This window comes from Protobothrops mucrosquamatus, unplaced genomic scaffold (genome assembly GCF_001527695.2).
Source record: "Protobothrops mucrosquamatus isolate PMUCROS unplaced genomic scaffold, P.Mucros_1.0 scaffold1376, whole genome shotgun sequence".
In the NCBI taxonomy this organism is placed as follows: domain Eukaryota; kingdom Metazoa; phylum Chordata; class Lepidosauria; order Squamata; family Viperidae; genus Protobothrops; species Protobothrops mucrosquamatus.
Window position 1 is genome coordinate 128,937 of NW_015387565.1, and position 26,226 is coordinate 155,162.

At 37.6% G+C, this 26,226-nt stretch overlaps 1 protein-coding gene across 1 annotated transcript in view; it reads left to right on the forward strand.

Moving 5' to 3' along the window:
* Positions 1–26,226, forward strand: part of LOC114922947 (contactin-6-like) — a gene marked incomplete at its 3' end in the record, with an annotated part of 107,644 nt that overhangs the window by 48,344 nt on the left and 33,074 nt on the right. The window contains 3 exon segments of the mRNA XM_029285177.1: positions 8,009–8,096; positions 17,859–18,062; positions 22,269–22,371. Coding sequence (XP_029141010.1) covers positions 8,009–8,096; positions 17,859–18,062; positions 22,269–22,371 — 395 coding nt within the window.

The window sequence follows — 26,226 nt, forward strand, 5'->3', positions numbered from 1 at the left end:
GACCAGGGGGGCGTTTTATCAGGTTCGTCTGATTCACCAGTTGCGACCTTTTCTGGACCGGGACGCTGTGGTTGCCGGCCCCCAGGTATGGTCAGCTGACTCCATCGCTGACTATAGGGGGCGAAACTTTGGCCCCCTCGGAGAGGGTGCGCAATTTGGGGGTCCTCCTGGATCCACGGCTGACACTGGACGACCAGTTGACAGCTGTGGCCAGGGGGGCGTTTTACCGGGTACGCCTGGTGCACCAGTTGCGGCCTTTTCTGGACCGGGATGCCTTGCGCATGGTCACTCATGCCCTTGTCACCTCCCGCCTGGACTACTGTAATGCTCTCTACATGGGGCTCCCCTTGAGGAGCACCCGGAGGCTCCAGCTTGTCCAAAATGCGGCCGCGCGGGCGGTGTTGGGAGGGACTCGACGCTCCCATATAACACCGCTGCTGCGCGAGCTGCATTGGCTGCCTGTGGCCTTCCGGGTGCGCTTCAAGGTGTTGACTATCATCTTCAAAGCGCTCCATGGCATCGGACCCGGATACCTTCGAGACCGCCTCCTGCCACAGATTACCTCCCATCGACCTGTACGCTCCCACAGGGTGGGTCTCCTCAGGGTGCCGTCGGCCAAACAGTGCCGGCTGGCGACCCCAAGGGGGAGGGCCTTCTCTGTGGGAGCTCCCACCCTCTGGAATGAACTGCCCCCAGAGATCAGGGTGATCCCTGATCTCCCTTCCTTCCGCCGCGCCCTTAAGACTTGGTTTTTCCAACTTGCAGGACTGGCCTAGGGCAATTTTTAGAGGGGGTTTTAATTCTATTTTAATTAGACTATATTTAAATATTTCTTTTTAATTAATTTTAATCCTGTAATTGTCATTTGTGTATTTTTAATCGATTGTCAGCCGCCCTGAGTCCGCAAGGAGAAGGGCGGGATATAAATTTAACAAATAAAATAAATAAATAAATAAATAAATAAATAAAAGCCAACACAGTGCTAGGCTGCATTAACAGAGGGATAGAATCAAGATCACATGAAGTGTTAATACCAGTTTATAATGGTAAGGCCACACTTGGAATAATGCATCCAGTTTTGGTCACCATAATGTAAAAAAGATGTTGAGACTCTAGAAAGAGTACAGAGAAGAGCAACAAAGATGATTAGGGGACTGGAGGCTAAAACATATAAGGAATAGTTGCTGGAATTGGGTATGTCTAGTTTAATGAAGAGAAAGGCTAAGGGTGATATGATAGCAGTGTTCCAATATCTCAGGGGCTGTCACAAAGAAAAGGGAATCAAGCTATTCTCCAAAGCACCTGAAGGCAGGACAAGAAGCAACGGATGGAAACTAATCAAAGAGAGAAGCAACCTAGAACTAAGAAGAATTTTCCTGACAGTTAGAACAATTAATCAGTGGAACAACCTGCCTCTAGAAGTTGTGAATGCGCCAACACTGGACGTTTTTAAGAAGAAACTGGACAGCCATTTGTCCGAAATGGTATAGGGTTTCCTGCCTGAGCAGGAGGTTGGACTAGATGACCTCCAAGGTCCCTTCCAACTCTGTTATTGTTATTGTTCCCAGCTATTAATAATGCAACACTTCTTCCATGAGGCTGATATTTCCATATCTAAATAACAAAGAAATAAACATAGTCATGTATATACTGTCCTATGACCATAATGAAGATTTGGTTTGACATTGTCCTGAAAGTGTAAAACCAACAAACCAGATGGAAAAGAACCATCCCGAAACTTAGAGGGAGTGGGGTGGGATTTTTTTAAAATTGAGACATAGGTCTTCAGCCTTAGATGAAGATGTAGATGTAGAAACTTAAGACATCTATTTCAAGCCTTAACCCCTGCCCAAACATCCTAAAATAAGGCTGATAAAAAAAACCAGACACCTGAGTTGAATCCTAGAAGAAATCTTCGGGAATCACCAGTTAATGAAAAGCTCCATCTCTGGAGATGATACTGAGATAGCTTGACCAACATCTGGAAAGGATGTCTCAGAGGTGGACTGACAGATCACGAATTAACCCTATCCCATTCCCTTAGTATCTATCCCCTGCCAAGTGAGTAGGACATTGATGTAGCATGATGATGTAATAATAATAATAATGATAAAGTTGGAAGGGACCTTGGAGGTCATCTAGTCCAACACCCTGCTCAGGCAGGAAACCCTATACCATTTCAGACAAATGGCTGTCCAGTCTCTTCTTAAAAACCTCCAGTGTTGGAGCATTCACTGCTTCTGGAGGCAGGTTGTTCCACTGGTTAATTGTTCTAACTGTCAGGAAGTTTCTCCTTATTTCTAGGTTGCTTCTCTCTTTGGTTAGTTTCCATCCGTTGCTTCTTGTCCTGCCTTCAGGCGCCTTGGAGAATAGCTTGATTCCCTCTTCTTTGTGGCAGCCCCTGAGATATTGGAACACTGCTATCATATCCCCCCTCGTCCTTCTCTTCATTAAACTAGACATACCCAATTCCAGCAACCTTTCCTTATATGTTTTAGCCTCCAGTCCCCTAATCATCTTTGTTGCTCTTCTCTGTACTCTTTCTAGAGTCTCAACATGTAGCTGAAGAGAAACCAACCCTAACTGTTTCCTTACTTGCTGCCCTTTCTGACTCAACTAATGAAGCCCAGGAAGCAGAGGCTTCTTTGCAATAGCATCTCTTTATTACAAATCTTCCTAGAATTGTTTTCTTTTATTATTTCAGCACTCTGCAATCCACTTAATTGAAGACTAAAAGATAAGCTCCTAATGCCATCCATTTAATGTTAATGGTGGGCATTAAATATCAAGGCGGTGGGGGTGTGGAGAATGAGAAGATGGAAAATACTTTCTCTATTATATGTCAGTTTGCTATTCCCATTAATGCTCATGGAACCACATGAGCACACAGAGGAGACAAATGTTTGTGTACTTTGCATTAGTACAGCTCTCCCGGTACAATTTTTCATCACCTAAACTAAACACCTCAGCAATCACTGTGGATTTTCACATCTTTTGGGGAAGTGCATTGCCAGGTGATTAGAGCAGATTGTTTATCATTTTCTAACGTCATTGCTCTTGCCATTTTCTGTTATTATACTTGTTGTTTGGAATATCTAAATTAAGCAACAGGAATCATTTTAGTAAGGGCTTTGGAACTGAATGCAAAATTTTGCTTGGAAGAACAGCTCACCTAGTACCTGTCTGCCAAATCTTTTCTTTTTTTTCTTAATGCAGTTGTGTTATTCCAGGAAAAGACTTGGTTTTTTTAAAGAGATACAAGATTAGACAGATAGATAGATAGACAGACAGACAGACAGACAGACAGACAGAAAAAGACTGAATGAGGGATAGATAAATGACATATGTATGTGTTTATATAGAGAGAGGATGTGGAACATATGCAGTTTAGTTTATACACACACACAGGCTGAGATTGTGTATACATATTGCTATAATTTTCAGGCATGCATATTTTAACACAAATGCAAACATGCTTTGTGTACCGTAGTCACATTTACATAGCAAAACTTGGAATCTTTGTATAAGTAAATACGAACTCTTCATATCTGCTCTCTTAGACATCTCAAACAGGAACTTTAACGACAGAAATCTTGGTTTTATACAATATTACAGAATTACAGAATTATACAGTATTCTCATAGTGTATGTATCTTTTCAATCTCATGCGGTGAAGTCCAAGAAAACTGGGCTGCTCAAGACAGCCAATAGCAGTGTTCCAGTATTTGAGGGGCTGCTACAAAGCTGAGAGGATCAATTTATTTTCCATAGCAGCAGAAGGCAAGTCAAGAAACAATGGATGGAAACTAATCAAGGACAGAGCAAACTAGAGTTAAGGAGAAACTTCCTAACAGTGAGAACAATTAACTAGTGGAATAGCTTGCCTTCAGACATTGTGGGTGCTTCATCACCAGAGGTTTTTAAGAAGAGACTGGACAGACACTTGTCTGAAATGCTATAGGGTCTCATGTTTGAGCAGGGGTTAAACTAGAAGAGCTCCAAGGCCCCTTCCAACTCCAGTCTATTCTGTAATTCTGTAAATTCAGATTTAGATTCCTTATTGGTCCTTTTAGTAGCCAGGAAAGAGGATATCATATCCAATGAGTGTCATGGGCATTGTACATGTCCTTTATCAACTGCAGCATGAAAATACAAGTTGTCTCTGCATGAAATGCCATCCTAGTGCTTTAAGAAAAACAATACTTATCACAAAAGTCCTAAGTGAAATTTCAAAAGCTGGCATTAATGGCAACTGAATAACTTGCCTGTTCTATCAACTTGTTTCCCAGTGCTCTATGGAAATGTCCCCATATGGTTCAGTCTATATTAGTACTGTTCTTGAGATAATCTAATTTGGTTAACACAGGGGAACATATGTTTTGCCTGCCACAAGCTTATTTTGGGCTTGCTGTGGTTGTGAGTGGTTTCTGCGGGTGATGATGACTTCCCCCCAGATGCAGCTGAGCCCAGTTTCTCCATGCCATTCTCAGAAGGATCAAGAATACATCTGAGGACTCTGCTCTATCGACAGAGTATCATTCCAGAGTTGACTGATTAGCTGCAGTGTGCCATAGTTATTTGCCAGAAAGGAATGAGGAGTTTTGGGGAGGGGGCAATGGAAAGGAAATTGGAAGGAAATTGCAGCCGGTAGCAAAATCCAGTGTGAAGGCATCCATGCTCACAAAGGAAGACAAATGCTGGCAGGGAAAGGAAAAGGAGAATTAAGGCAAGTCGGGTAATAACTTATTCATAGGTTTCTGCAGGAAAGACAGTGAATATGTCGTCTGTGAAATAAAGCTGTTGAGCCTAAAATGCCTATTCTCAAATGCAGTTCATGTTGAACACCTGACCTCGGCTTTGCTCTTCTTGATGACAAGAGGGAAAAGTCTTCATCAGCTCATGACATGTTTAGTTGTGGTATTAGGTAGCAGTACTAATTCATATATGAATCAATGCAGGCATTGTAGATGATCATGTACTTCTATGCTGTTTTTTCTGAAATTGACTGAGGTGATAAGAAGCACGTATTATTATTTGTTGTATGATGAGAATATGACAGAAGAGAATTAAATATATACACATAATCCACAAATTATATACAAAACTTTTATAGGGATATGGAGCAACGCCTGCATTTTCTGCATCGCATGAGAAAAGCACATCTTCCTTCCCCTGTCCTTACTACTTTCTACAGAGGAACTATCGAGAGCATCCTGTCATACAGCATCATAGTCTGGTTTGGAAGCATCACTGCTTCAGACAGGAAGGCGGTGCAGAGAGTGGTGAGGATGGCTGAAAAGATCATTGGCAGTTCCCTCCCTTCCATCCAGGACATAGTACATAAGCGTTGCTTGAGTAGGGTCTGCAAGATTGTCTGGGACACTACACATCCTCTTCATGACCTGTTTTCCTTGTTACCTTCTGGGAGGAGGCTCTGTGGTATCCAAAGCAGAACATCCACATTCAGTCACAGTTTTGTTCCATACAGTATTAACCTTGTGAACTCTAAAGCTTCCTCCTTCCATTATGTATTCAAGATGGACAGTGATTAATATTTATATGTTACTTATATGTAAGGGTGTAGCTCTATATATATGTTGTATATAGTATGTTTAAATATGGGTTACGTATGTGTACACTTTGAGAGCAAGCAACTAAATTTCATTTTTAATGTGTGCCATTGTGCCCACAGTAAAAAATGACAATAAAGGTTATCTATATAAGTGAAATCATAACTGGATGCCCAATTCAGCTATCCAGGTGTTCGCCTCTGGCAGATTTTCTAGAGAACCAGAGAATGTACGTCGTGGGCAATCTTGCACAACATGTTTAATTGTTTGCATATCAGCACCATAATCATAGCAAGGTGAATCTTTCCATCCCCACTGACAACAGGGCAGTATAACATTTAATTCTGTTCAATTTTGTCCAGACAGAGTGAGGCACGTAGAGGGATCACTAATGATCAGGCCACTAGAAGGTATCTTAGACCATTTCTCTTTCCAGGCATTCTCAGGGTTAAACTGGGTAAATGTTAAATGAATAGCTATAATAGGAAGCATTTAAAGATAAAAATAACAAAGTGAAATATGTTATTTCCAATAAGTTATCAACCCATGCACCCAAAACACCTAGCTCTAGTGCAAATGAACACACTGAAACATATGTGAGATGGTAAAAGAGCCCAATGACAATATTAATATAAAAGAAGAAACTTGCTTATCAGCTAAGATATTCTTTAGGGACAGCATCTTGTTCCAACTGTAGTTAACCAGTTGCTTTTCTGTTTATAACTTGCATTTCTTTATTGCTTTATAGCTTTGTGGGGGGTTTCTTCTTCTTTTGATTTATTGTTTGTTTTTTACACTGTACATTGCCCAGAGTCATTTTGCTTGAGTTGGGGCAGCCTTATAAATAAATAAAATTTCCTGAAACTACGGTAGGCTTAAACAACAGGAAAAAAAATTCACACCTGAAACTGGAAAAAAAAAAAAGCCATCATACGGGAAATACCATTTAGCAGATTTTTAGTGTCAAGCCTGGTTAGCATTTCAGTGGTGGATGACCAGGGAACATTAAGAACATAAGCCAGATTTAAAAAAATTGAAAATATACCCCAGAAGAAGGAAATAGCAAAGTACTACCATTCTGTTCCCACTTCTACAACCACCATAGGATTTCTGAGAATGTAATGTAATCTGAAATTTGACCAGGTAATGTCCAATTTACTCATTCGCAGTCTCCTCTACATATTTTATTTTAAAAGAATGATGAAATTGAAGCTCAGTTTCAGAAAATCTTTTTCCTCTCATCTTTTCATTTTGTTGCTTGATATTCAAAACTGGATTACTACTTTGAGACTTGAGTTGAGAAAAATGTGGAGTTAAACCAGATTTTTAATCTAAACATAACATTTCAGTGATGTATAAAGACAAGTTTCTTATTAAGATAATAGTTGAGGTGTGAGTGAAGACACAGTTATTATTTATTGTAATTTAAGAATATTGAAAATATGCAGATACTACCTTCTATTTCACAATACGTTCTAATATGCATATAAATTCTATATCAATACGTTCTAATATGCATATAAATTCTATTTAAAAAAAGGAAAGTTCATGAAATGAACATTTGATTTTGATATTTTAACTTCTTTTTTGTATTTCCTAATGCACCATCTTATTGCTTTGTTATTTTCCTTTCCTTCTTATTTGTTTAAAATGTGTTCTAAACCTTTTTTTTTAATGATACCTGGAGTTACTTTTGTGTTTAGGATATTATAAATCCAATAACTAATTAATTAACTTTACTTACTAAAAAAAAGCACATTTCTGCTTCCAGTGCAATCTTGGAATATTTTAGGCTACTATTGGAAGCAAATCCCAACCAATTAAATGTGGCTAACATATTGTTAAATGTATAAAAGACATAAGTCTGCTTTACATTAAAAAGTTGGGTTTTTTTTCTTATTTTAGTCTAATTAACTACATTGAAGATAGGATAAAACATAACAAACATTTCAGGTACCAGATGCCACCGTGTCCTCTTGTAATGGTTGAATGCTACTCTTACATGTTTTTATCCAAATTAAAACTGCCAATATTTGCCAAAATTATAAAATCTCATGCGATTTTATTAATTTCACTCCTGAATATTCCACACACCATTCTCATACTTAGACTGACATCATTGTAGTATGGATGACAATATTGGCTTTGCGATTCCAAAATGGTTACATGGATACATATAACATCTAATATAAGGAACGGTTGCTGGAATTGGGTATGTTTAACGAAGAGAAGGACGAGGGGGGACATGATAGCAGTGTTCCAATATCTCAGGGACTGCCACAAAGAAGAGGGAGTCAAGCTATTTTCCAAGGCACCTGAAGGCAGGACAAGAAGCAACGGGTGGAAACTAAGCAAGGAGAGAAGCAACCTAGAACTAAGGAGAAACTTCCTGACAGTTAGAACAATTACAACAATCTCTCTCTCTCTCTCTCCCCAAGATCTTGAAAACTAAAGCAAGAAGTGCTGTATCAGTCAGAGAAGGACAAGGAGTCGTTCTATTCTGTGCATCTCCACCACACTATCGAGGTAATATAAGGCATTTTGCATTACATTCTTCAGCATTTGCCAGCATGAAGAATAGATGTGTAGAAAGTCTTATGAATTTTTATGTGTATAAGATTTGGGACAAAAATCTAATTTAGTGCTTGAATGTGCCTCCTATGATTTATGACAGAATGGCTGGGTCTATCCTTTTCATTTCTCCCCCCCCCCCACCAAACCTGGGTGGTTTATAGTGAAATTTGTAAATTTGAGTAAGGGGTTTTTTTGGAATTATTTTTAAAACAAGCACTGAACAACATTTTCATCTTTCTGAACCAGTCAAATTCAGTAAGTATGGTCATTTCCACATTGTGAAGATGCACTGTATTTTTTTGGTCCTGTTTATAAAGTATTTTAATCAAGCATTTGTGAAAGCATAAATTGTGTTTTACTTGTGTTTGGAATCACAAATAATTCTCTCCAGTTCTTGATTTATGATGGGATATAAGAAGATACTGTTTTCTTTGCCTTCTGATCCATCCTATTCACTATGCTGAGTAATGATAACTTAGTACAACTATCTAGAGCAAGCTGCATACAGATGCAATAATCAAAACTGCAGTAGAGACTTTCAGCAGCTTATTATGGCCGTGGATACACTGAATAAGAAACAGAAAATAGAATTTTGTGGCAGCCTATTGTGATCTATGTACATATCATCACTGGACTTATACTATGATGGATTATACTTCTAATGTATAATTATCAAATAACAAATTAAAAAAATGATCTCTGTTTCCATCTTCTTTTACTGCTCCATCGCAAGCAATTTTTCATAATTCTAACCGAACTGCATCATTGATGCTTTCTAATTAATATGACATTTTGTTTTCATACTGAATTGAAGTTTCCAATTTTTTCATACTAAGGTAAATTATTCATTACATTTGGTAAATATGGGTTATTTGAAATATGGCTTCCAAAAATAGGAAGACTAAACCTCTCTGCATTTGGTTCTAAAAAGATAAACTATTTTCAAATCTTGGTTCAAATAAAAGAAAGAAAGAAAGAAAGAAAGAAAGAAAGAAAGAAAGAAAGAAAGAAAGAAAGAAAGAAAGAAAGAAAGAAAGAGAGGGGGGGAGGGAGGGAGGGAGGGAGGAGGCGAGGGAAGGGGAGGGGAGGGGAGGAAAAGTCCAAAGCTCCCCAAATCTCAATCTGCCTTTAATATCACAAATACAGATGTAAACCAAATGAATACTTAAAAAATGAGTTAATAAATAGCACACATCTGAATATATAAATAAGATTACTGTTTTTTTTTTCTTTTCTTTTTTTGGAAAATGAGTCTTCTACCTATGGAAACTTGTGGAGACCAGTATACTCTGTCAGTTTCAAAAAAAATATCTATAAACCAGCTTCATTCTCTTTATTTTTTAAAATTAATGTTATTAAAGTTTATAAAGATAAAAACTAATACAAAGTAAAGAAAATATAAAATATAAAGAAAAGAAAAAGAGAAAAGAAGAATAAGATATATCGCTCCAGACAAGCATTAGCAATTGAATAACTTAACACCTTCTCTAATACCTGCACTGTTCCTATTTTTTCCTTATGTTTATAAACTCAATAAAATCTTGTTAAAAAAAACAACAACAATCCAACAATCTGAGTTCTGAGTGTGCAGATGCTACTTGTATCTACATTATGTCCTATAAAGCTCTGATTTCTCATCCATGGTCACAACTTCTCTTTTTGTGTTTCCTTTCAGTTCTGAGGTTTTGCTCCCTCCTTTTCTCCTAATTTTTCTCCTAGATGAGGGGATCAAATTATTCTCCAAAGCACCAATAGAGCAAGACAAGAAACAATGGATGGAAGCTAATCAAGGAGAGAAGCAACCTAAAACTAAGGAGAAATTTCCTAACAGTGACAGCAATTAACCAATGGAATAACTTGCCTTCAGAGGTTGTGGATGCTCCAGCACTGAAGGTTTTCAAAAAGAGACTGGACAACCATTTGTCTGAAATGGACTCCCTGCTTGACTAGAAGACCTCCAGAGTCCCTTCCAACCCCATTAGTCTATGTTCTATGTTCTAGTTTAATACCCCCTTGATGAGAATGAAAAGGTACCTGCCAAAGTTTTCCCATTTTTTAAAAGATATATTGCTTTTCTTCCTAAGCGTCCTTTGTGAAGATAGCATAGGTTAACTAAAATCCAAATCCTTCACAATAATGCCATTTGCTTAATAGGTTTTGATCTCTGAGATCCTGAATTCTCTTCTTCTGCAATAAAGTTTCAGCTGAAAGCACTCATTAAAAAAAAAATGCTACCTCTGCTCTCAGTTGCTTTACTATCCTGCTTAATTCATATAGGCTACAGAGATTCTTTGAAGGCCTCATTTGGCCATGTTGTTGTTGGATATCTTATTTGACCAGTCTTCACATGGCTCAAGAGGAAAAAATAATTGTCCATAGAGTTGAATATTCTTTGTAACATAACATGTCACATAAAGTGCTGCGAGATAAGTGGTTCTGGAAAATGCAGGTAGTCTTTGCCTTATGACCACAATTGAGCCCAATTCTGTTGCTAAGTGAGACATTTGTTAAGTAAGCTTTGCGCTGTTTTACGACCTTTCTTGTTACAGTTGTTAAATGAATCACTGCAGTTGTTAAGTTAGTAACACAGTTATTACGTGAATCTGGCCTCCCCATTGACTTTGCTTGTCAGAAGGTTGCAAAAAGTGATCACATGACCCCGGGATCCTGCATCCATCCTAAATATGAATCAGTTGCCAAGCGTCTGAATTTCAATCACGTGACCGTGGGGATGCTGCAATGATCATACAAGTGCTTAAGTCACTTTTTTCAATACCGTTGTAACTTTGGTCACTAAATGAACTGTTGTAAGCTGAAGACTACCTGAAACACACTTCTCACAAAGTCATACTGAGTCTGCACACATTAATCAGCAGTCTTGGTTAATTATGACTCACATACTATTACAATATGTTTCTTCTTTCTCTGAATTCATTGAGCTATGCAGTGTAATGCAGAAGGGTTTCTAATTGTTTTTCAGGCCATGGTACTTGTTAGTTAAAAAAAGAAAAGAAAACCCAGAATTCCAAATCAAAAGGCAAACTATAGTGATAGAAAAATTGCTGCATTCAAGTGAACCAACCCTCCCCTTTTTTTTGTTCTTAGTCTCTTAGGAATCATTGAGGTTTGGTTATGCTCAGTTTGAAAAACCTAAATGTCTATGGAGATTTTCAATCATCCAGGTCATGGTTGTCCCAAAGTTGCTTTTTCATGAGGCAACTGGTCTTCCTTTTTTCTCTTTGAAATCCTTCCATTCCCCACTATCTTGGATGGGAAGTGAAACATCTTCAAAAAAAGAAGTCCAGTTGCCTCGTGAAAAAGCACCTAGTTGAAAGGTAGTAACTGACTGTCTTCCAAAGGGATAAAAATATGATACCAGTTCCTAAAATCTACTGGTATAGAGTGCTTCCTCTCTTCTTGGCTTTTATTTTGCTTTGCTTTTGATACATAGTCTTCCATGTATTGGGGTTTCTTCTCCCCTGTTCTTTGGTGTTTTCTTCATTTCTCTTCCCATACTGGAGAGATTCACTGATGCATGTCATTGTAGCAACTCTCTCAAGTAGTCTAGTAGTTAAGACATGAGGCTACAAAGCAGGAGACTGTGAGTTCTACTCTCCCCATTGGCATAAAAGCCAGTTGGGTGATTTTGGGCCAATCACTTTTTCTCAGCCCAACTCACTATAAAGAGTTGTTGTTGTAGTTGTTGGAAAATAGGAGGAGGTATGTTTGCTGCCTTGAGTTATTTATAAAAATTATATGCACTTTATCTCCAAGAAAGAAATGAGTTTGCACTTGCAGTAGGCATAGTTTAGGTCCTTTTCAACTGCATACACTTTGCAAGTCACAGTGATGCTTCTTTCACTGTCCAAATTACCTGAAGCTTTGTTTACAATGTCCCCTAACTAAACTTCCATGCAAATCTTCCTTGTTTACTTGCAATAGTCTTGGGTACCCATAAACTGGTTCTCTGGGTGAACACTAACTTGGACTGAAAGAAGGTGGAGAAGAAAAAGTGCCTGCCCATTTATCCTCTGTTTGCTCCAGTGAGTTTGGCTCTGGTGAAACTGGGTCTCTTAGGGGCCCATTGTGTGTCTCAACTAGGTTAGCAAGAGCAAGCTTATATAGTGGGCAATCATCCAGGAAACAAATCAATACCACTCAGGAAACTATCAAATATTAACAGTCATAGAATCATCAAGAATCAGACATGACTGAATGGATAGCATCATCAACAGAAGCAGTGAATGTCAGTCTTTCCCCCTTTTGTTTCTCCTATCATGTCTGCCTTTTCTAATTCCCTTGCCAAATTCTTGTTTGCTCTTCCTGGTTGTTTGCTCAGTTCTCTGCTTGAGCTTTAGAGAAGCCATGTTTTGAATGTCAGGCATATCTCTCTGCCAAAATATTGCAGTTATGATTTCACAAACCTCTTATTGCAAAATGTGGATTAACTGTATTATGCAAGGAAAGAGAAAGAGAGAGATGTTGTCATGGTTCCGACAGATGAAACTCTTCAAGAAAACTTCGAGGCATTGTTTACCTTAAAGAATGTTTTATTCGAGAAACAAATTATCGGCACTACATAGTCGAAACCAAAAACTAAATCCCCTCCCCTGGATACAAGTAACAAAGCACAATTCCCTCCAATAAACAATCATAAATCACATTCCCCAATTAGCTTGAAGCGTAGGCTTTCTCCCCAGCTCTCCAGCCCGCCAAAACTCTGTCAACTCTGGGCCCAATGACCTTGGATTCCCACCACTGACTTATTATTGTTATGACTAGCTGGACACTCATCCACATTCCCCCTCCCAGCATCAACTAACTATAAAAGCAATAGAGAAAAATGGCTGCATTTCCATCTGTTGTCAAAGCAAGAACATCCGATGTTAGCAGCGTTTTCAAAAGGAAAACATCTTTGATAGATCCCAAGTGACTTGATGTTTCTAATTATAGTCACATAATATAGGAAGTCAGCATAAAGTTCCTCAGTACTGCTGTTTACAGAGTCATAAGCATCCCATGGGTTTTGTAACTGAAAACATAAATAATATTTGTAAAATGGCATGGAGGATGGGAAGAAATTTCAGGGTACAGAAAAAAGCAACATTTGGAAATGAATTTGTTGGCAGAAAGTTTTAACCTCATGAATTATACATTTAATTAAGAAATGCTAAAGTGCTAAATTTCAAAACTTCTGATTTACTGTGCTTTATTTGAAAAAAAAAATATTAATTTCCATGCCACTCTTGCCACTGCTGGAGCATGATAGAGAGAGCTCCACCATCAGCTGTCAAATTCCAGGCAGCCATAAACAAAATTGTGACAGAAGGTGAGAAGCCACAAAACAGAAAGGCATCACGTCACACAGATTAGAGCAGCAGGGGAATCAGGAAGTGGATGAAGTACCAGCACTTACAGGAAATAGCTGTGTTGGGTGAGAAGGGGAGAGACCCAGAAAAAAAAGTTAGCATAAAGGTTTAGTTGGTTGTCAAAACATCAGAATGTCAAAGTGCATAATTCCCCTCCCCCCCCAAAAAAAAATTCTGGGATCCATTCTAAAAGAAACACTGAATGGAATAGATGTCAATTCAATGGCTACTTTTGTAGCTCATATCTATCAATGCTGGTTTAATGTCCTTCTGATACAATACCAATATGGTGATATGTTAACTCTAAACAGCATGGCAGAACTCAAGGCATCACTGATAAGGTTTAGGAACAAAGTATAGTGAGTCAGGGATTGCCAATATTGGGCCATGGACTGGTAATACATACGGTAAATATATGCATTTGGAAACAAAACATGTCCCCCCAAAATAATGTCTTGCTCTGACACTGTCAGCATCCATAGGAAATCTGTTAACATAACAAAAAGTGGCTTTAGACATAGCATTAAAGGTGCGTTAATTTCTGCATTAATGATGAGACAAAGAGTTCTTGCTCATGTTGAAGTCAACACATATACTTTTCTATCTGCGGATGTCTACTGTACATATATGGAACTGTCTTGTGCACAAGGATTTCATCTGAGTGGTGAGGTTTATTGGGACTGTCCATGTATGTCCTTTCTCCATTGGCACCTATTGTGCCAATGTCTTCTTTTCTACTCTGTTCCTATGGATTCATTGCAGTCCCAGCAAAGTGAAACACACTTAAGTCATTCTTAACTATACTGGTTTTAAAGTAAGATTTCCACATATTCTGAAATCATTCAAGGGTAGCCTCAAGGCACTTAAACTCATTTGGGCTTCCCCTCCCCATTACTTAGAGGGAAAATGGGTGTCTGTGGTGACTTGAAACAAAGGTAAGAGAGGAAGGATAGGATCAGCCATGGGGACAGCCCATTTTATACCAATATAGTGACTAAGCAGTGGAGAAGAGGCAAAATAGGATACTTTCTTTTTGCTGAATGTTTGGATAGAGCTACCAAAGGACTGGAGGATAAAGGACTTTGACAGAGATTGAGATAATTTAGACAATGCATCCACTATGGATTAGAAATACATTTTTAATTTTAAAGATAGAAAGTTTTGAAGATATAATTATCAAGCTCTTTTGGAATTTCTTTTCAGTATTAATGAATCAATCAATAAATAAACTTCATTAGGATCATTGACCAATAAAAAAGAAGACACTTTTGATAAAGGAAATAAAAATGATAATAAAAGTAATTATGAAATGAATCTGATCTATGTATTACATAAAAGTACATAGTAAAGCAAAACTGCTGTATTTAGAGAAATAAAATCACATTAGTTAGAGAATAAAAATTGTAAATAGAATGAATATGGGTGATCTGGGAATCTGAGATGGAGAGTTATTATCTGGAACAGGACATCTTTATAATAAAGGCAATAAAACAAAACACGTCTTCATGTTTCAATAATTTCTTCACCACACAGGCAATTTTTTTGTTTGAATTGAATATCCTGAAATTTTCCTTTAAGAGCAGTTTTTGGAAATGCATTAAATCTTGCCAAAAGTAGGACTTTTCTGAATTTAGAAACTGTACATTGGCTTAACTATCTTCCAGGCTTGAAAAACAGGAAAGCAGCTAGCCACCAACCCATGTTTAGACAGAGTAGCCAGATCTAATCAGCTCTCCTGATCCATGACATGCTGTTTAAGGGCTGCCAAGGGACACCCATTTTCCATCATCAGAATGGGAATGCATCAGGTGAGAAATCATAGTGTTTTGGTTTCTTCTGTGAAGTCCTACTCCAGGACAAAACAAAATAATCAGTTAAAATCAGGGAACAAATCCAATGGGAAAATTAGAAGCTTTAGCCAGTACAAGAAAATGCTTGCCCAACTATGACTCACCGTTTTTAGTCATGCTGGCATTAAGTATTAACCATGCACACTGTTTTCTGCATGGAGTTTTTACTGCCGCTCCTCATGCCAAAACTCTTGCTGATTAACTTGGAAAACTTGGTATCTCTCCTCACTTACATAACACAAATTGTCTATCTCCCCACTCCTCCACCTTACTATGCAGTCTGGATTTTGTTTTGTTTTGTTTTGGTGTGTCTTTCAGTCAGTCTTCACTCCTGGCCATCAAATGAAGAAGTCTCCTTGTAAGAATTTTGGAAGTGGTTTTCCATTGCCTTTTTCCTTGAGTTGATAGGGAAGAACTCACCCAAAATCACCTACAGTAGATGGATTTTGTGACTAATACAGGATTAGAACTCATGGTCTTTTCAGCTTTGAGTCCAGTGACATTATATGAAACTGGTTCTTCTCATGCTGCCTTCAGTTAATCCCTAACCTACACCTGAGGCAGTTTCAAGTCACCTTTGACTTTAAAATGAACTTTTCTTTTTAACCAAGCAACAAGCCACAACAGTCTTTCTCTGGGTGCAACCTTCATATTGACCAATATTTGGTCAATATTACACTAAGGTGATCTCTCAGTGCTGGGGTCAGACCAGCACTTATTGGCCACTGTAGGCTGGTGCAAATATACTACCCCTGCTCTGCAGACTGTGTTCTATCCACCAGAGCCATTCTTCTTGGGCAGTGAGAGAGTCCATCTCTGAAACCAGGGTTTTCTCATATCTATCAAATCTGTAAGCCCAAACAGCAACTAAGTGAGAGGCTATGGGTGAAATTTGGACAGAAAAGGCTGGTATTCTTTATGTCTTTTCTTGGTTCAATCTCCTTCTATGATTGTCAGCTGTTGCTTGAACATGGGTTTACTGCTTTTCCCAAGAGTACAAACCCATGTTTAAAAACAACCTGACTAAATAGCTGTCAGGCATAGATGGGTTGTGAAGTGGAAGGCTGTGGAAAATTCTAAAGGCTGTGTAGACAATGAGCTGTCCAGAAATGTGTTTATTCCATCCTAAACACGGAAAGTCAGCGGGTGACTTTGGGCTAGGTGAGTTATTACCAGTACAAGCTTGTATTTATAGGAAAATTGAAGGAATGGAGCTATGTGCAATTCCTTGAGCTGTTAGAGAAAAGGCAGGATACAAATCAATTAAACAAATATACTGGTTGAGTTTTAAGGATTTGCTTTGCTTACAACCTTTTCTGATTTCTTCATCCCAGTCAAGAGTGAGAAAGATTGCAGTCTTCAGATGTCACATTTTTATCTTTGTATCATTAAAATAAATCACTCCTGGCTTTCCAAAGACAAAATTTAAAATAAATTAATAGAGTCAGGTCAAGACAACCTTGCTTCTCCTTAAACCTAATTCTAAACTAATTGTTATTTATAATTATCAATGAACTTTGGAAAGCATGTCAATCTGTCTTATATTATCATATTATTTTGATGATCCCAGGATCTTGTCTAAACAAGGAACTGAAGAAGAAAAGCAGTAAAGATCAAAACACAGATCTTTCTTTTTGTCTGCTGTCAGTCTGATCCCAACATTGGTGCATAGGACTGAGCCTGTTACTGTACACTGAATCACATGCAGTATGAAGTGTGAAAAAGAAGAAGATATTTATGCAGCAATTGCTTTTGAGCTGACAGCAAGGATTGTGATCTATGGTGGCTAAAAGGTTACAAGTTGAATTCCAAAGCATCAAAATCTCTGTGATTTAGCACAGTGATCCCCAACCTTTCTGGCTTTATGGACCAGTGGGGGAGGGAATAAGAGGGAATGATTACGCGCAAGCAACAGCAGAATGTGAGCAGCTCCATTTGCATTAGCGATGGGTACACGCACCTGCCATTCGTAGAAATGGACCTGCATACATGCATGTGCTCGTGCCCTGCTCAAGCAAGTGGGGCTGCATGCACAAGTGCACTCACCCACCACTTCTGTGGCCCAGTTCTGAATGGGCCAAGGTTCGGTGGTGGACCAAGACCCAGGAGTTTGGAACCTCTGATTTAACACTTTAACAGTACTCAATCTATTTGTTCATTCTAATCCCTTCTTATCCTAACTGACAAAATGATAGTTTTAAAATGATAGTTTTGTATTTTATATTAGACCATTTGGTATATTGATTTTTTAAATAGGCACTGTTCTGTTGTAGTCACACTAGGATAAAAAATGAAGGAAAAGGGTGTCTGTATTAGAAACAAAGAACAAAAACATATGCAACATTATATTCAATATTTTCTGATATGCATTATTTCATTTAATCAAAATAAAAACAAAGGTAGTCAATTAATTAAAAATATTTCATATTCTAAACATGTTAACTTTCCCAATTTTGTTAGGAAAATATATGCAATAAGCATTTGATATTTTTCAGATTTATCATTTGCTTGGATTTTCAACAATAATCCCTTATATGTTCAGGAAGATGGTCGTCGGTTTGTCTCTCAAGGGACAGGAAATCTATACATTGCTAAAGTGGAAGCTTCTGATGTGGGCATCTACACTTGTGTTGTATAAAATAGAGAAATAAAGCAAAGTGTTCAGGGGCCACGCACACTACTTGTGCTTCGGAGTGATGGTAAGGATTTTTTAAAAATATATTCGTATTGTATGAATGTATTTACATTCATTCTGAAATGGAACTCAATCTCTGCAGAAAAATAGATAGATTTGCATTAACCATTTAATTTAAGGATTCTTTGGTCAGGCATGAAGAATTGAACTACATCCTAAGTTCCAGTTAAGCTGATTTATTGCTCATGTCTATACATAAGAATCTAGTTAACTAAAGGTTAGCTTTAAATTGGCACTAGATAGAGTTAATGGAATTCAAGAGGAGTTGGAGTTAACCCATTTGTGGGAATGTAATGACTTGCAGTCTGATTCGTCTCTTGACTCTGCCCCAGGCTCTGCCTCTCCTTCTCCTGCATCTTTAGGTTTTTGTGTCATATCTGTTTTTTGTTGATAAAATGAAGGAATTGAGTGAATGTGTAAAGGAGAATATTGTACCCCTTCAAGATAATCTAGATAAGAAGCACAAGCCATGAGTACTAAACCTACTTTTATTGTAAGGTTATAGTAACAGAATCCTGCAAGTCTGAAAGCACATCTCTCCCCTCTACACCCTTACTTTTACTTTCTAAAAAAACTGACATGGTCCCTTCTGAGATGCTTTCCATAACTTCTTTTCTTCTCTGTGTTGAGATACCTTTTGTATGAAAGTTGTCAAGGTTGCAGTTCTTCCTGTTGTCTCCCAAGGTCATTCTCACCTCTCATTACAGATATATGAATAGTAGATGAAAATACTTCACAACTTGCTTCAAATTGTATGGTGTCATTTATTCTTCCAAATAAATACATAAATTTGTTAGGAAAAAGATGTCAAAAATCCTCTGTTAGAGAGTTAGACTGTCAAGTGATCCAAATTAATGGAGGTTTGACTGGATCACTCCATTGATTTTCCTGTTTCAAAAAATATGGGCAATGAAGCAATGAAGCTACATCACTCTGCTTTATCTTGCTTGCTTCTCCTTTTCTGATGTCTACTCCAGCAATTTCAATAGTCTCCAGTAATTCCAATAAGCTATGCAGAATCTTCCTCTGCCTGTTAGAACTACTGGTCAAAGCTTCAAGTTTTGTCAAATGACTACTGAGGTAAATCCCTTTGCTTTGATAAGGAATATTGTATTGCCTCTGTGATGCAATGCGCCTCATCAAGGGGAATTCCAGTTCAGATTTATTAATCTGTTAATCCCTATCTTGAGTGAAAAAAACATTATTGTTGTTGTTGCCTTTACTGCTGCTATTGAAATCCAATTACCAAAAAAAAAAAAAAAAAGAATAGGTCCTCTGGATAGTTTGCAGTTGATCAAAACAATGAACAGTAAAACAGTGGAAATGCATACCTAACAGCATAGGATAAGAGAGGGAGAGAGAACCCACCATAATGGGCATTTAAAATCAAAACTATATTCTCTCTCTCTCTCTCTCTCTCTCTCTCTCTCTCTCTCTCTCTCTCTCTCTCTCTCTCTCTCTCCCTCCCTCCCTCCCTCCCTCCCTCCCTCCCTCCCTAACCCTCTACTTCAGGTAAAGAGGAAAATCATAGTTTAGGTGAAAGGATCAAAATTAGTACCATGTTTATCTTATAGGGAGGGCATTCCAAAAGGAGAGATCTCACAAATAAAAGTTCTGTGTTTTCATAAGTCCCAACCTAATGTTATTTGGAGGTGATATCCAGAGTACCTAGAGAAGTCCAATTGTTAGGAAACATTTTTTTTTTGGTAGATATTGAGTTATTTCTGTAGATATGGCTACTACTGCATCGCTGAATGGCTGTCAATGCCACTGACAAAAGACTAGGGTGATCTAACTGTATCGTAGATACAGTAGCAACCTTGAAACTCTCTTCTGTCATGTTTAAACTGCCATATAAGAAAAAAAGCCTCATAACCAAATTCAGAAAAGACTAAACCAAATTTTAATCCCCACATTAACTGCATTCTTTTAACAATCTTCAAATTCAGATGTAACAAGCACTTATTGTTCAGATGTAAGATGCATCAAACTAGATCTAATCCAGCTTAGGCACTGAAGCAAGTAGCCTCGTTTCTGGAAAAAAAACTTTTTTAATTAAATGTTCACAATTGAAAATACTGTACATGGTTCAAAAATTCATTAACAAATGAGATTGCTTCCTCCAAGCCATGGATCTAAACAGAGTACACTAAATGCTCTGCTGAAATAGCAAAACAAAAATTCAGAGCATGTCATACTCATACTACAAAAATAAAATAACAGAGAACTTGGGATGATTGTGATATCCAGAATGAGATATGTAATTGAGGAATAATGTGGAATCCTGTAAATTAGACATATTCATATAGCATCTCCAGGCCCAACATTCAATTGTTTGCTTTCCTACAATAGATATTTGTTTTAGGTAATAACAGACAATCTTGTTCCCTAGTGGCCAAATCTTTTGTTTAAGTCAGGGGTCTTCAAACTTGGCCCTTTTATGACTTGTGGACTGGCTGAGGAATTCTGAGAGTTGAAGTCCACAAGTCATAAAAGAGCCAAGTTTGAAGACCCCTGGTTTAAGTAGAGAGTCATCAGTACAGTTCCTACAGGTACTTATGCATTACCCATTCAACAGTGCCTTTTTCACTCATCCCTCATGTGGGGGTCTCTCTCTTCCCTCAGTAGACCATTACATGGCCATAGACTTAATGTCTTCTGTGTAGAGTCTCAAGGAGGTTCTCTTTGTTGGCAGCCAGATTTTGTATAACGTTCTTATGTAAAAATGGCAGGGCAAGTAAGGCAGTTGTATTTTCTTTCACAAGAATTCTTTCATCCATGTATTCTGTTTTTCCAAGTCAAGACACTTGAAATGTTGTGTTACTGCTGCCAACAGCAACATAAAAGAGGGAGTTATCATCTCTTTCATCGGGAAAAATAGATGTATCTTTAACACCAGAAAGGAGAACTGGGACTATGGATATAGCTGTCTTAGCTTATAGCAGGGATCTTCAAACTCTGTCCTTTTATGACTCATGGACTTCAACTCCCAGAATTCCTCAGCCAGGAACACTGGCTAAGGAATTCTGGGAGTTGAAGTCCATGAGTCATAAAAGGACCGAGTTTGAAGACGCCTGGCTTAGAGGAAGGGGGAAAGCTTGGGATATGTGGCCCTGACTATATGTCTCTTTTTGATGCTTTGGCCAGAACAGTAAAGAAATTCCTATTTGCGCACCTTCATTAGCCCCATTTACTATGACAACCTGCTTTTCCATAAAATGTCTTAGACTACTCTTGGATTGGGTTGGAAACCAAGTGTAAAATTCATTGTAAAAGTGTTAGATACTGGATTGGGGAGTCAATTTGTAAATTTAATTTAATGTAAGCTATTGTAGTTCATGAAAACTCATTTGCTAATAGATGGGGGACAGGTAATACATTTATTTTACAGCCAGGAGGAGGAAATAAATTTATTAATAGAATGGGTGCTGGGAAGGAATCTAATTATTTTAAAGGTCTATATCTGCATTTGGTGGATTACTGTGCATCATTTAATTAGTTAAAATTGACATTAAATATATTTGACTTGGTTGTGTCTAATTTTGGGAATGGCTTTGTCCCTATGGTATCCATTTAATTATGGTGTCGTGACAGTTGCTTAACATTCTAATAATCATAAATAAATTTGTTTCCCTCTTGATAGATTAGCCTGTCTTGTAACTATGACTATATCAGCTTGAATTCATACTACAAACCAGCTTTCTCCTAACCATTTGCTCTCAAATTCCAGGCTTATTATGAGAGTTGTTTCACTTCACTTCCTGTAAACACCAATCAGTATATTTAACTCTGACGTCTTTCAAAATTAAGAGAAAAAAGCACTTGGCAGAATATTTTGACTGTTTTTTTTCTATTCTGATTGATTGGCAAGACTTTAAGACTCAACTTATTTAGCTATATATTTATTTTATGAATTGGAACAGAATGTACTGTGTGTTCTGGTAATTGCCAAGGCTTGACCTCATTTTATAATCTGGATCAAGAGGTCAAGGGGAGCTCACTAATGTGAGTTGATTTGTGGAATTCATATTAATCATTGTACTAATGATGAAGTTCTCCATAGTGCACCCACTCTTGGTTTCATTGGAAGATACTTGTTAGTTTCCATGGGAACAAACAACAAAAGATTGTTGTTGTTGTTTTATGCTGCTATTTTGTATTAGTAGTTTTGAAGCACAACTCAACTACAAGCTGTTTTTGTATTTAGCAGGTGTGATGGGGGAATATAAGCCAAAAACTGAAGTGCATTTTCCACAGACGCTGCAGGCAGCAAAAGGCACATCCATTCGGCTGGAATCTTTTGCCCTTGGAAAATAAGGATTTTCATCTTTTCTTTATTTGGGGGGAGTGGGGTAATAAAGGGAAACCATTTCTCAAACACTTGACTAAATAGCATGTTGGATTTGACTGTTGATATATGATCACAAAAAAATATTTTATTTAAGATTTTCATATGATTGGACCTTATCAAAGTTGAGTGTAAAAAGTCTTAGGGATGAAATCCATATTCATTCATTTCACATTTTAATACAAATCTGCTCTTCTCAAACTGCTATGCAAACTAAAATGCAATTGACTTTCACAGATTCAACTTCCTCTCTCCCTCCATCTCACTCCAGATAAACAATGTATTATGTTATGTGACTCATTAGGCCTGTATTATTGTTAAAAACTATGAACATTCATCCACCCAAGGCTGTGCAAGTGTTACATAACATCCCCAGATGCTTAAAAATGCATTAGGGAATGTTCACAATGAATGATTATTATACAAGTTATATTGTAGTAAAAAAAACCATATACTAATATTCATGTAAATATTTCAAAAAATGTAGTGCAAATAACATGGAACAATCTAGTTTACACTTTGCTTTTCCTTTTATTTGCTTTCAGGGTGTATATTTAAGATTAAATTCCAAACAAGTATTTTTATTTAAGGACTGACTATATGGATAGTTTTTTTGATATCCAAACCTAATGACTTTAAGCACACACACCTTTGCACACACTTCCTAACTATAAGAGGTATTTCAATAAAGCAATAACAATAGCACTTATATACTGCTTCACAGTGCTTTACAGCCCTCTCTAAGCAGTTTACAGAGTCAGCATATTGCCCCCAACAATCTGGATACCTCATTTTATTAACCTTGGATGGATGGAAAGCTGAGTCAACCTTGAGCTAGTCAGGATCAAACTCCTGGCAGTTGGCAGAGTTAGCTTGCTATACTGCATTTTAATCACTGCACCACCACAGCTATGCAAACATTTACATTTTTCAGAATTCAGTTTATGTAAAACTGATTATTTTTTACACTTAAGTGTGTGTAAAATATCTGTATATTTATATAAATAGAGTTCTTTCAAATGATTTATTCCAGGTAAATATAACACATACAGTATGATTCATCAGATAAAAATATTAAAATTCCTCCTCATATACCTTCTTTTAAACAGTGTATAGATAATTATTTGCTTTACTTAAATACAAATAACAAAATCCTGTTGGAATCAAACAGATACCAAAGTTGATACATATCTGTTTTTATGGCATGTGGGCTACAAGTTCTGTAATTTTTTATAATGGGAGTATTAAGGGGTCCTTGGTGCTCTCTGAGCTTGATTGTTTTCTTGCAGATATTTCATTATCCAAACTAGATAACATCAACAGTACTAGTAAGGAGTGGGATTTGCTCTTAGTGGCTTGCCCTGGGTGTTCTTTGGTTGGGCTGTTTACTATTGACTTGTTTGGCAATTCCTTGGAGTATTGTTAGTCTGATGTTAATCTTGGAGTTAATCTATACTCATCTGGGTGCTGGTGGGAAGGTGTTTTGGTCTTTTTATTTCCTTTTTGGAATCTCCGTACCAGCAATCATCACCCAGATGAGCATAGATTAACTCCAAGATTAAATCAGACCAACAATCAAGTAAGCAATACCCCAGTCAAGGAATGGTCAAACAAGCCAATAGTAAACAGCCCAGCCTCTAAGAACCTATAAGACCATCCCAGAGCAAGCTGCTAGACTAAAACCAAATCCCATTCCTTATAAGTACTGATAATATCTGAGTAATGAAATGTCTGCAAGAAAACAACCAAGTTCAGAGAGCACCAAGGACTCCTCATTTCAACCCCTACAAATATTCTCTTTTATTAGTAACTATTAAATAAGTTTACATTGATATCATTAGAAGCATAACTAATTTGCTCAGCTTTTCTATAGTAAATCCTCAGCATTGACATCCAGTATATACAGCTTTGAACATAACTTCCCAGTCTTCACCTAATCTACCCATTTAAAAGGAAAAATGGACTCAGTGTCTTTGTTGACTTCTTTCTAAGGAGACATACCATTTTCTATTTCCTTTTACTTTCCAATTATTATTTAACAGGGTAAACTGATAATATGATTAGATTGATTCCAGCAATACCTTAAACATAGGAATCCAAATCTGGCAGTGAAAAATACCTCTGAATCCTATGTGGAACTGAAAAATACCTCTGATCCTATATTGGGACTTAGAACACCCCAATAACAGCATTTAATGAAAAAATAGGTACTTTCCTTACAGCTCACTGAAGGAAATTAACATACCTTACCAAACGCCTCCTCTTCTTAAAACTGTGAGCAGTGCCAGCTAGGTTCACCAACTAAATTGATTCTCTAATGAAATAAAGAGCTGTAGATTAGCTAGTGACTAGATTTCTATAGTTCTGTAAAGCTCCTATGAGAGGTAGGATATTTTTCCTAGTCAGTTAATAGTTGCATATTCTCAGAGTGGTAGGAAATAACAGAAACAGGTTTACTGACTCAGCCAATAAATCAAGGCTTCTACCCCAAACTCCGGCAACCCTGCCCCCCCCCAGGCCCATAAAATAAACTTGGTGGAGCAGCTATAGGGAGAAATCCCTTATGCTTTACTTTTCAATGCTTTTTTTGTCCAGGTCTTTGGTTTTCTGGTTTGTTTTTCATTTATTTGTGTGCTGATTATTGATTGCTAGTTTTTGTATGTAATTAGAACTCATATCAGTTTTTTTAAAAATTCTGCAACAATTCACTTGGTTCCCTTTTATTAAAATTAAAACTCATTATTCATTGTAACTCTGGTGTTAGATTTGTGCTAGCACCACACATTGTAAAACTGCCTGAGGCTGCTCATTTTGTTTAAAGGAAAAATTAGATACATTTGTTTAAAAGTTTAGTCCCAGAGAAGGGACTTCTCCTCTAAGCTGATTACTTCAAAATGTAAGATAAGTAAATGAGAATCTCTCAAGTCAAATACTACTAGCATAACTTATTTATTTATCCATGTTGGAACCTTTTCATTTGGGGCAACTGTTACATCCAGATCTATTGAAACTCAGTAATAGGGGTAGTTTCAGGATCAGATTAAACAGACTTACATTATGTGTTTGTAATATATTTCCCTGCTATAGATATCTTTTCATTTGAGTCATGAGGTGGCTTTGTGGATCTTCTTTTAAAAACATAAGCAAAAACATAAGCAGTGTCCTATTCATCTAGTTCAGCAGTCTGATCTCACAATGGCCAACCAGCTGCACAAGGAAGTCCACTAGATTCCCAACAGATGGTCTTCAGAAGCAATCACATTGCCATCAAACTAACTATCATTGATCCCCATCAATCTCTTTCTTTACCTTTGGAGGAAAATAAATCAGCTGGCTGGTGTCAGCATTGTGAGATCTCAATAAACCCCACCAACTTGGGTTTTTTTTTTTGTTTTGTTTTTTTTGTAAAATGCAGGTGGCAATGATTCAGTACTTTAAAGGGTTATATCCAAGTACATCTGGGATCATGGAATGTAGCTGGTGCAAGTTTTGTTTTTTCAATGATTATTTTTTTTAAAAAAATGGCCATTTTGGTTAAGCATGACAAACTTATAATCTAAATTAAAACTTGGATAAAATGCTCCACAAAAATTCAAAGTGCTCCCCAAAATCTTAACTATTTCCAGGGCTTTTTTTCTCAGAGAAAAGGTGGTGGAACTCACCTCCCTCCCCTGGCCACGCCCCCACCCAAACCTGGCCACGCCCTCATCAAACCCTAGGACCGCCCCTTTAGAGAACAGGAATGGTGGGAAACCCCGCCCTCCTCTGCTCCAGTCCGCCTGCTGATTGGCGCCCGAACGGCAGCATGTTGGCCAGCGTC